This window comes from Triturus cristatus, chromosome 12 (genome assembly GCF_964204655.1).
Source record: "Triturus cristatus chromosome 12, aTriCri1.1, whole genome shotgun sequence".
NCBI classification, from domain to species: Eukaryota; Metazoa; Chordata; class Amphibia; order Caudata; family Salamandridae; genus Triturus; species Triturus cristatus.
The window spans coordinates 603883071-603895250 of NC_140595.1; the positions used below are offsets into that span (position 1 = coordinate 603883071).

General features: G+C 45.3%; 1 protein-coding gene across 1 annotated transcript in view; it reads right to left on the reverse strand.

Moving 5' to 3' along the window:
* The window catches only part of SNTB2 (syntrophin beta 2), a 309644-nt gene that overhangs the window by 46617 nt on the left and 250847 nt on the right, over positions 1-12180 (reverse strand). Inside the window, exon 5 of the mRNA XM_085638715.1 lies at positions 904-1100. Within this exon, the coding sequence (XP_085494841.1) occupies positions 904-1100 (197 nt within the window). The remainder of the gene's footprint in view (positions 1-903; positions 1101-12180) is intronic.

Genomic DNA, 12180 nt, shown 5'->3' on the forward strand with positions numbered 1-12180 from the left:
GTGCAACTGAGTTAATGAATATACTTAAGACATATGTACATTGTATAGGCAGAACTGAAAGCTTTTTAAAGGTGTGCACCTTCGTCTAACCTAGAAAATGGTATCAAAAAGATAACTCAGGTGGGATAGGAGTCTGCACTGGCCATACAATTCAGAAAAGGGTGCCTCCGAGAATTAAGCAATTGGTCAATTATGCCACCCCTCAACATCTCATCTTTTAAAGCATGGGGAGTGGCTAATAATGAACGGCCTCACTTCAATACCACTCATACAAATCAGATCGGTCACTCACTGCAGAGAATACCACCAAGCCTTCTAAAACATAAAAGCTAGAATAGATGTCTTCGGTGAGCTCCAATGTTCTGCTTTAGCGAGTTGTAATGTGTATACTTCAAATGTGTTTTCCTCCAGTCCTTTTGTTTGTTCATTACTTTTGTTTGCATTCACACCTTGTGAAGAAAAGACCCTTCATACGAAATCACTTATTCCAAGAGCACTTGGCAGCTATGCCCCCACCATCCATTCTATTTAATAGTATGTTGAAGCTTTATAAGGTGGTAGTTGATGTAAGGAGTCAGTGGCAGAAGCAAATGCTTCTCTTAATGTCAATATATCAATTTTCCATGAGGCACACAGGTAATCTTTCTATTACAAATGCTACAATGTCAACAGCTCCAGTTAGTGTGGTAGTCAGGTGTGTGCAGAAGAGAGCCGAATAGAAGATTTCAGTGGATTATTAGTCAACCAGAGATAGGCTGTCCAGGACAGCTCTTAAAACAGTACTCTCTAAATGATTGTTTAAAGGAGTAGGGTATCTAGGGTTAAAATAATGGCAAACCTTCCTACTCACAAATATCATAGACTTGGCAAACAAATGACTCCATGCAACACCTGGTTGCTTACCTAAAGAGATTTCACGGATGAGTTCTGCAGCAGCATGGCAGCCCTGCACAAGAATACGGGTCCAGCAGGAGAGATCCCGATGTGTCTCCACTCTGTAGATGTGCATCTCGATGCCCTGGCGAGTGCCTGTCCGTGTGGCAAAGCTAAGCTCTGATCCAATAGAGGGCGACCCACGTCCAGAACCAGAGTGAACCAACCTAGAAAATCAAATGAAAACTTGGACTGAAATCATGAGGGAAAATCTAGAAATACTCGAAGATTATTTTTGTGTTCTAATTTGATTCCATGATTGAATGACTGAGTGAAAATCTTTGAGTGTTTGCAAAAATTAAAGCTAGCGGATACCAGAGTCTTGGGGTGCCATTCAGGTAACCAGTTTTTGATAGGGAATCCTCAGTATGAAGACAGTCAAACACTTGTGGGACATAAAAATACAGTAGTGGAGTACAAAACATTTTCCTCTGTTGCAAACATTCCACCACCTTTCCTCCCTATTTCCACTAGTACCTTCCGCAAATTCAGAAATTCTCTTCATTTCTAATTCACAACAATCCTAACCAACATGGTAACATAAACTGGGCCGGTAATGGGCAGCTTGGCAAACAGTTGACGATCAGTGCAGGTGCTGAGAACATTGGTCTCATTCAAAGCACATGAACGGCTAGACTGCAAAATTGCCATTACTTTCCAACCAAGCTATGTTTTGTACATTTATAAATCTGTGGCAGCCTGAATGAACCATGTGAATGTTCCCAAGTAAATCTGTATTAGTTGCATTTTCTGTTGTGAAACTAACCCCAAAACCCATCTGAGGTAAGGTATTTTGCCTGTGCAAAAATAGACTAAACAAACATTGCGAAGACATCTGGGCGGTAAGCGGTTAGAATAGCCTGAACAAAAAGCTACATTAAAGTTGGCTTGAATTTCTATAGGCATGAGCTACATTCAAATAGAAATATATAGCCATCCAGACATTGAGAACCATTCTCTCATCTAACAGATACATCCAGGGAATAAAACTGGGCAATTCACCGATTAGAAGTATTTAAGGAAAGTACTCTAAGACAATCAGCATAAAAGTGCTTAAGGTATCCGGCTACTGGAAAAATTTATAGTTAAAACAGCAACTTTACAAATAATTAACTTATTATTTCAAATTAAAAAGTGAAAAAACGTATTGCAATCCTTTAGCATTCTTGATTGGGTTTCAAATTTCACTGTACAATGATGTGTGAATGTTATTAATGCTGCGTTCGCCCGGAATTCTGGTTTTGATACGGAGCAAGTTTTGCGATTAGATCAGTTAACACGTTTTGCTAGTTAAAAACACACCCGAGACCTTTTTCCAAGGCTTCAAAATGAACTTCTAAATGCCAACCTATAGTGTTATATTTCAGTCCAAATTGTCAGTTTTAATCGTACTGAACTAGCATTGACAAAGCCAATTAATCAGCCTGGCTTGTTTTTGGTGTGCGTTTGCTGTAAGCTTTGCAATGACGAGGAATTACTTCTGGTCCTGCACGCAAAGGCATGGTGCAGTGAAACAAAGAGGTCTCACAAGCTGCTCACCCTAGGTCGAAAAACAGACAAGATTTTATATGTATTATGTTTTCTGTCTCTCTCTTGAACATCCTAAGATATTTGTTCTAGAAAGCTTTCATACAGATAGCCCAACCCTAGCCATCTAGTTGATAAGGAGATTTTCTTCCAGGTCTTGCTTGCACTCTGACAAAGAACGCCTTCAGGGACTATGGAAAAACGTACAGAATGATCTTCCGTCAGGCACCTTGTGTTATATTTTTGTGCACAGTCTTACCCCATGTAACAACTCAAGAGAATTACCGTGTGCTCTCAGTAAAGCACATAGTCATGATTTGACTGATTCAACCTTAAACTGAGGACTTCTGGTATTCTCACAGGGACTGAAATAAATAAACTTGATCTGTTCATGCATGTGCGAAAATAGAAGGTTTGCGTTTTGAGTATTCCCAAATAGATTTAGCAGAAAAAGCCTTCTTTTCGCAATGACTTTAGCACTGAATAGACATACTCCCAGCCGGCTGCTCCTTGGAGCAATGCCTTTCAATGGAATCCTATCACCATGGCAGACTAATGCATAAAATAACACAGACAGACAGCAGCATAATGGTAATAAATACTGGTCTAGGCTGATCTAAAATATAAACATTATAAATGATCTCATGAGTCCATAAAAATCAGACATACAAAAGGATAAAATAAAAAAGCCTTGCTGCACTTTATATTTATTCAGCATGTGAATACCTAGGGACAGATTTACAAACCTTTCACGCAACACAGCAAGACAACTTGCTGCACTGCGAGAAAGGGAGAGGGCAGGAATGTAGCTTATTTACTAACATATGGCGCATTCCAAGCCATTTTTGGTAGTGTTGATGACTTTGAGGGCCTCCCACCTTGTAATCTGGAGTGACTGAGCTGTTGCTTTAGCTTGAACAAACGGTAAGATGCTCCCAACGAAAAGTTCAGCATCATTAGTAGGCTATACTTCTGGGGAACTTTAGTCCAGGTTATTGTGCCATAATATTCTGCAGGTATCTTCCTTCAGTTGTGGTGTAGTAAGGTAGTTGGACAGCTCATGGGGTGCTTTTGCAAAGTGGATATCCTTATTCCAGGAATTACCAAGACTGGCGCGTGCAAAGTCACAATGGAACAAATCCCTCCCCATTCAGGTGCTCACTGGTCATACAGCAGGTCTCCACATTGCCAGAACAAATCAATGAGGCTAGAGAAGCCCTCCTGCATGTCTGCATGGAATGCTGTGATCCTGCAACCAATATTCTAGCCTACATTGATGGTGCCATTTCCCTTGAAATATAAGGAAGCAGAAGTTAGTTTAATGAACGTTTAGGGACTTACAGTGCAATCTACTCATGTGTAACGCAAGATGTTTTAATTCTAAGTAGGTGTACATTTCCCTGTCGCATCCTGGCTGACATCAGTGCCATTCCATAAAGACACAGCTGTACAGGAAAATTTAATGTCGGGATGCCAGTGGTCATGGGCAAAGACGGACCCCGTCTCTAAAACCTGACCTTCTAACACAGTCTCGGGGTAATGGTTTTACAAAATAGTTGTTACTCTCAGTTGGTAGGCATGTTACTCCTACAAATTCTAGATCTAGGCCCATTTGAGTCCAATCTACAGTGGTGGGGTGACCAGTCTTTCTCATGCCGGTCTATCTGTGAGAATGTATAGTGCTTCTTGAAGTTTCTTTTTGTGGCATTAACTAGGAAGTGTACTACCTTGACATTTGTGAACTGCATTTGGGCCTTAATTCTATACAAGTAAGGATGTAATATTGAGCTATGTCTGGGGGTACTTTTTTCATGGAGTGCAGTCTATCTGAACCAGTCACATGAGGAATTAGGGAGCACACAAAGCAAGACTCATTCGGGATTCCTGAACCTATGGTCCTGGTTCGATTCACTGGGAAAATGGGCAGACCACCACGATGAGGTAACTGTAGGGTGAGATTAGGGGAATACTGCTGGCAGATCATACAACTGTGCAGATATTTGGTAATTATGTTGTGTAAATTGGGGGCAACCCAGTCTTCTTGTATTTGTTGCCAAACAGTCTCTGGAAGTGGGTGCTGGCAAATGTATCTGATCCAGAGCTATTGCAAGCAAAGCCAGTGGCATCACTGGTTATCCTGTAGTTAGCTCTCTGTACACTAGGTCATCCCCTGACTGAATGCATCCTCTATCTTAACAACTCTTTTTCGTGCAAAGACGCAGCTTGCAGAAGTTTTCTCTGGTATAATCTCGCTGTCTCGTTGTAATGAGGTGTGTCCTTGTCTGTGGTAGTCTTGGATTCATACTCTGCTGGTGAGGCAGTCTGAGCCACAGAACTAGGGCAGGTTGTGAGTCTGATGGCACTGGCCCAGGTATGCGCCTAGCTGCATCTTTAGCTGCCTGATCTGATAGTGCAATACCCCGGTACACAAAATCCTGTCCATTTGTATGCGCTGCTCATTTCACAACCACCACCCACTGCCTGTGGTAACGCAAGTGCCTCTATCAGAGAAGAAGGGAGATGAGAGCACACTGCCTCACCTTCAGTTCATTAGCATTGCTGAAAATGCAGTTCACAGTAAACACTTACTTAAATATTAGCTGTAGTGTTTTACCAAATTTGGTGAGGTTAGAGCTGTAAATCTCAAGACACATGTTTCTGGATATCCTTCATCAGCAGAGAAAAAACAAATACCATCAGGAGTTGCTGAGAAAGCTGCCACAATCCTCTTAGGCCTCAGTACCTCTCACAGGCGCATCTCCAAGAGCTCGTCAGCTCATTGGCTCAATGCAGCCACTCAGAGCCAGACTGGCCGTAGCGGGCACCGGGCGTTCCCCGGTGAGCCGCCAGGCTGGGGATCGTTTATGTTACAGGGCCGTTTTTGCAGCATAGCTGCAATATCAGTCCCTGTAACAAAATTGTCCGAAATCGGTCCTGACAAACAGCTCGGCCGCACGCCCAACCCCCAGGGGCCAGCCAAGCACTTTGCCAGGTCCGGTTTTGGTTCGCAGTCCGGCCCTGCAACCACTTTAAACAGAAGGGGGATGGGAGCACACTGCCTTACCTCCCAGCACAGTCACTATACTACACTACACTACAAACACTACTCCCCGTGGCAGGCAGGGTTGCCCTAACAAAAATGGTGGCCCAACCCCACCTGCTGTACTATTTTGTAGTCCTGCCGGCGTGGGTTCCGCTAGGTTTTTTCTGGGACCTTACAATGATTCTGACAAACTTCATCTGGGGTCGCAACATAGGAGAGTAGCACAGTCCATGCTGCAGTGACCAAAAGCAAAGTGGGGACTAGCCCTACAGGATTTTGAGACTTACCATTTAGCAGTTCAGCTGCAATGGCTTACACAATGGATGGCGGGCAGACTAACCCCTAGTACAGAACTGGGCCCTTTTTGAAAGGCAGTTCCGCAAAGAGATCAAGACTTGGTTGTTTATGCAATATCTTTAAGGCATGGTTTGCCCGTACTTAGTACCTGACTGTGCAGCGCTGGGAAGCCCTAGGGCAGCCATGCGCTTTACAAGTCCCAATAATAATGTCCTGGATCTTCAACGATTATCCAGAGTGTTGATGCGCCTGCAGACTTCAAGTGCTGGTGACACCATGGAGCTTCGGGTCCTGCGCTGTTACTAGAACATGAGTCTGCAGAAGACGAGAGTACGATCACCCTACTCTCTGGACTCTTTGGAGTTCCTGGTAAAACTCCCACATGGGGGCGACTGGGGGGGGGGGGGGGGGGGACTAGCGGATTAGGTACCAGTGGGCGTGACAACAGTTTAGGCCCACCTCGAGGCCGAACTGCTGCTCCCATTTGTGGAACTCCGGGAACGAAACAACTTACCTCAGGGTCACTTCCTTCTACATGGTTCACTCATGGCAGTAGTCTGCAAACATTGAGGGGGGGTGGGGGGTGCCAATATGTAGTCACTTCCTCTGGAACTTATAAGGCTGACACTGGTCTCTATAGAAGGTTACAAAGAGATAGGTTATTACCCCTAGATAATCTCAGAGCACACTGGGAGCAGGACCTGGGGATTCCCATCACGGAGAACGATTGGTAGACACTTGCAGCCCACATGCATGATGACTCTAGAAACGCCAGATTCAAGCATATTCATTTTTATATGCTACACAGGGTGTACCTCACAGCTAGGAGGATTAATAGACACTTCGCTGTCACAGACGTGAAATGCCCCCTGCTGTGGTGAGATTCCTCCGTATGTTTTGGGGATGCCCAGGGTTGGTGGATTGATGGTAGGCCATTAGGGCAGTCTTGGGCGAGATTACTGAACGAGAGGTTCAATGCATTCCTGGTTACTGTCTGCTACACTGGTTTCCGCACACTGCTAAGAATAAGATCACAAGCAGGTTTCAAGACCTGGCACTTCTCTTAGCGAAGAGAGAAAAAGCCAGGAATTGAAAGGCTCCAGGGGACCCCAGAACGGCTGTGTGGAGAAAAGAACTGATATGATCGGCAGGGTTTGAGGGGGCAGAGAAGCTCTGAGAGAGCAGGGCTCACTGGATGCAGATAGGGCCTGGGAGACACTGGTGGAGGTGTTGCAGCACCCTGATCCTCCTTCACAGGAAGAAAAGCTGGGCACCCCCTAATTATCAGCAAGATGAGCTAGGATCCTGGCCCCAACACCCAGAAGATGTACACATGGATCGAGGTTAGTGCTACGGACTCTTAGAGCTCCGAGATGACACACTGATGCACACTACGCAATAGTGCTTTTGAAGCAGAGGTATTTGGATACCTATTATATTCACGACAGGAGGAGCCAAGGCACGACCGAGTGGGAGGGGAAGGGGGGGGGGGGGGGATGGAGTGAGGGATGAATGAATGTTTTCTGTTGGGAAATGTTTGTGGGTATCAGCCTACTAAATGATGACACTTATGTTGCTGGAGGCAAAATCCCAGCTTCACCTGCTTAGCCATGTAATGCCAGTTTACGGTTTAATATGATGTGGATTCTTATATGGACAACATACAGTCATGTAATGTAGATAGAGTAACGTGGATAAAATCTGCACTGTAATAAGTATGGCTGTATGACTGACTTTTGTCTTTTGGGAATGCAATAAAATGTGTTTGTTAGATTGAGTTCACGATAATGAACTTCAACCATTAATAGAACAAGTGCAGAGGATATAATAATCGCAATCACATTTGGTTCACCTATTACCAGGGGTACCCTTAGATGATCATGAACATTATTTGCATGGAAGCGGACTGGACAACGGTAGATGACAGTTACCTGTTGAAAAACAGTGTTCGAACAACCCCCATTTGTTTCTCCTTCATACCCCTTTGTCAGTAGTATCGGTCTGGAGGGATATACAATATTTCGCATCAGAGAAAACCCCTCAATGATTTCCATGCCTGGTGTCCTGTAGACAGAACCCCCACAATGTGTTCTAGGCAGCTCTATCCAGCATCGAACAGAGGAACATATGCCAAAGCCTGGCTGGAGGATTGCAAGAATGCACTTGGACTGATTTGGCCATGAATATAAAATATGCTGGATTTCCATTATAGCAAATTAAAAATCTACTTCAACAGAAACAAGCCTGGTCCTTCCTTTGTCGCTTTCTGAATGTGGTCTTGCATGCATGCCACTTCTTCAAGAGTAGGTTTAAGCCAGCTGTCCGGCCTAAACACTGCTAGTAACCCCTGCTGCTGACCTTGTATGCGTGGGGGCCCCACGCAAGTCCACGGAGTACAGTAATGAGGACAGAATGTCAAGCACTCCTCTCTACTCCTCACCAGGGACTGTAGGAGGGCTGTGCAATAACCATCTACAAAGACAATTGAGCTATGTGAAACCCTGCATGGTGATCATACTTTCTCCCCAAACCCATGCTCTGTTCACTGGTGGGACTTCATCACCTTGCTCATTTACTGATGCTCACTAGCTTGTCTGGCACTGGAGCTGAGAACACATCCATCAGCACTCTAGGAGGCAGATGTGTCAACGAGCCGCAGTGAGGCAGTCCAGCACCCAGTTGGTTTGCATTCTAGACATGTCCAAAACCACAATGAGATCCTCCAGGGTCCCTGCGTGTGCACTTCAGGTTTGTGGGTCTTAAGGATATTTTCCCCCAGGGTTAGATCAGTTAGTTGGTCGCCTTTCAATCCCAAGATCTGTTCCCCTTGGATTCAGAGACACTGTCCTAGTATGGTTAGCATCTTTGGGGGTGCAAGCTATCCATTTGTAATGATACTGTCCAACCCTAAACCGGGAGCCAAAACAGATTACTCTTACAAATAACTTTTTTCCATAAACACCAGGCACTTGATTTTAATGTGCGTGCATGTTGTTACTTTTTCCCACAGGTTACATTACCATATATAGTGTTGCTTATGAAATTCCTAAAGATCCCGATCAGTTAGTAAATAGCAAACACTATCTGAAAAGGAACCATGTTTTTTCGTTACTTTCAAGTAGTATTACTAACAGCACATTGATTCTGAGGAGTGTATTTTGAAAGTACTGTGGGTGAGCAGCATTGCTGCCTGCATTTTAAATGTGCAACTTTCTTGAGTTTCATTTCTGTTGTTAGAATTTACTTTTTATTTTCCACATCTATAAGGTAATAATAGTTCTTTTAAACAAAATCCATATGGTAGGCATTCTACATTTACTGTTACTGTGATAATTATTTTATACTGTATATCATATACTCTAGTTGCCATTCAAGATCTGGTCTATGACCTTGGAGATGCAGTACCTCAAGAATTCAGTGGTACAGAAACTGTCATGATTAGTCCTTTGCCTCACAGTACCAAAAATGAATGAATAATTACTCTACAAGAAAATGTTCATAACTCCTTATCCACATGAGAGAATTGCCATTGCCAAACTAAACTGGGGTATACTTGGAAACAAAAACTGAACTGTGCATGGGAGTGGCGTGAGGTGTCTAGTCAGGAGAGTAATAGGCTACCGAATCACAAAATGGGGTTTGGTAGTTTGGGAAAGCCTTTTATCTGGCCGCAAACAGCCCAATTCTGTAAATCAGGCCATTTACGACTTTAAAAAAAGGTACATACATGTGTTCCATTGTCATTTACAACACCAATTGCTCTAATTTAACCAAATACGAGACCTATTGCATTTCCAATGCTTGTTTTACAGCTGCCATAGAACATACATATAGCAGACAGGAATTTAAAGTAGCAAGACTCGTCCCCAGAGGCCAATTACTTTTTTTTTTACACCTTTAGAACAGATTACTTTTAAACTTTCCTAACTTTTTCCCAACAATGAATACCCAAACCAATTGAGCCTTCTCTACCCACCATTTCCCCCTGTTCCCAGTTTATTAGGGCTTGTTTTCAAGATACCCAGGGTTTTCTGAACTGCACGGGATTGGTCTAAGAAAACAGGGATTTTTGTTTTAAAGAGAAGCTGAGGTGCAAGAAAGTGATTTTATAAACATCGGCTCAAGCAAGGGTTTCTACTTTTACAATAACCGCACTGAAATTTGTTCTAGAAATCCAACTTCGTTGAGAAAGCTATAGGTTTAGTGCTAGATCTACACAGTAACATAGTATACGCTAGGTCATTGATTCCTTGAAAACAACCTATTGAGAACATTGGGATCAAAGGAACAATTGCATGATAATCCTAGTGTCTACTGCCCAAGTGCTATAATGGCATTTACCGTCCAAATCCTTGTAATTCTCACATTTGGACGGCGAATGGGTTAGTTTGGAGCATTCAATGAATGAAAACTTACAAAGGTGTATACTCCTCCACTGTAGATTATACATTTTTTTCAAGCGAAAATTATGTGATGAAGAGCATCTTTGTAAAATTTAAAGTTAATGAAGCAGAAACAGGAACGCAAATAAGAATTTTAATAAAGTGTGTGGTGATGTAGGCCAGAGTCTAATACACCGAAAGTTGCATAAGTGAACACACATACAAAAACTATATATGGTTTCTCACCGACACAGTATTAATCTGTGTAGGAAGCTGGCTCTTTACACAGTATATTAGATTCTTGATATCACACAAAGTGTTCAGGGATCCCCTTATGGGTGGACAGTGGCTTGCTATGTAATCCTTAAGTGCTCTATTAGGGGGGTAGTGTGGTCGAGCAGCCTTAGGCATAAAACAAAGGAGTGCAAGACATTTGCGAATACACACAATGATCAATAAATTACAACGACTCAAGGCGGATATCCATACCAATTTATGAAAATATCAAGTTTTTTTTATATGTTTAGGCATCAGTGAAACATTGTTGACGTGGCGTGGCAGGACGCCGATGGAGCAGGGAGCCTGAGCTCCCGCCGGTGACCCCCATCCAGTGTCATCCTGCCAGATATAGGGGGGGGCCCTTAACACAGGCAACATACCCCCCAACCCCTGAGGTGCGGGGGAAAATCCAGCGGTGCTGAGGAACGGAGCCGACAGAACTGACGCAGCAGAGAAAACGAACTAGGCGGAGAGACCGCAAGGCCAATCAGATACGGTGTATCGCAGAAGCTGGGAGGTCCTAGGAACAGCGGGCACATTAGACTGCTGGCCCAAGAAGATGGAGAGCCGGTGCCCTCGCTGCCCAAGAAAACAGTAAGGAGGCGTAGAGGAGGAGGGCCCTGGTGAAGGCGATGTGAGAGCTGCTGAAGGCATATATTGGAGGTGCGGGGAGCCTGGAGGGCTGCCATTGGCAGATTGAGGGCTCTGGCGGGCCCACTGGAGGCCGCGAAGATCGTGCCTTACATAGGGCGCCAGAAGACTAGAAGACTAGGACCTGCGCCTTCCCGCTGGGAGCAAGGGGACAGTGCACTGGGGACAGCCGGGGTGGCGAACTCGCGGGCCTAGCGAGGGTATGCGCGGGGAACACAAAATAGGAGAAGAGACCGTGAGGCCAGACAAGATGGAGGTCGCGGCCTGACCGGAGGCAGACCGTGGAAGCCTAAAGGCCCTAGGAGCATCGGGCACACAAAACTGCTGGCTCGATAAGACGGAGATCTGGAGCCCTCTCTGCCCAAGAGTCAGTAAGGAAGCACGGAGGAAGAGGGCTCAGGCAAAAGCGGCACGTGGGCTGCCACGAGCGCCTAGAGGGGTGTGCGGGGAGCCTGGAGGGCTGCCACTAACGGATTGATGGTGCTGGCGGTCCCTCTAGCAACTGTGAAGATTCAGTCACACACAGGCCACCAGAAGATGCAAGGGTTGGGGCCTGCGCCTCCCTGCTTGCAGTAAGGAGAGTGCACCGGGGGCAGCCCGAGCAACGAGAAAGAGGGCCTAGCGAGTGTACGCAGCGGCAGGACGGACCCCATGGAGCGCTGGGGATAAGGGGCCAACTACGACGGAGGCGGTGAGCACAACCAACGAGGCGATAGGGACGACAGGCGAGACGGACTGCCAGCCCTGGTAGGCGGGGGTCTGTATTCAGAGCCACAGAGATTGCACAGTATGGAATGCACCAAGGAAGGCCCTGACGCGACAAAATAAGGGCCAGGTGGAGTGGTATCCCAGAAAATTATAGACAGCGGAGACAGCGGCTGAGGGGTGCCCTGCGCAACTGATACTGGATGGCAGGTGGCGGAGAGACTGGGCTGCCTAGAATAGCAGGAAATGGAGGACTCCAGGAGAGGCCCTGACATACTTGGATCTCAGCGAGAGAGACGAGACGGGGGCCCCAGGACCAGCAGCCAAGGACAGAAGCACAGGAAAATGCCTGAAAAGGCCGGA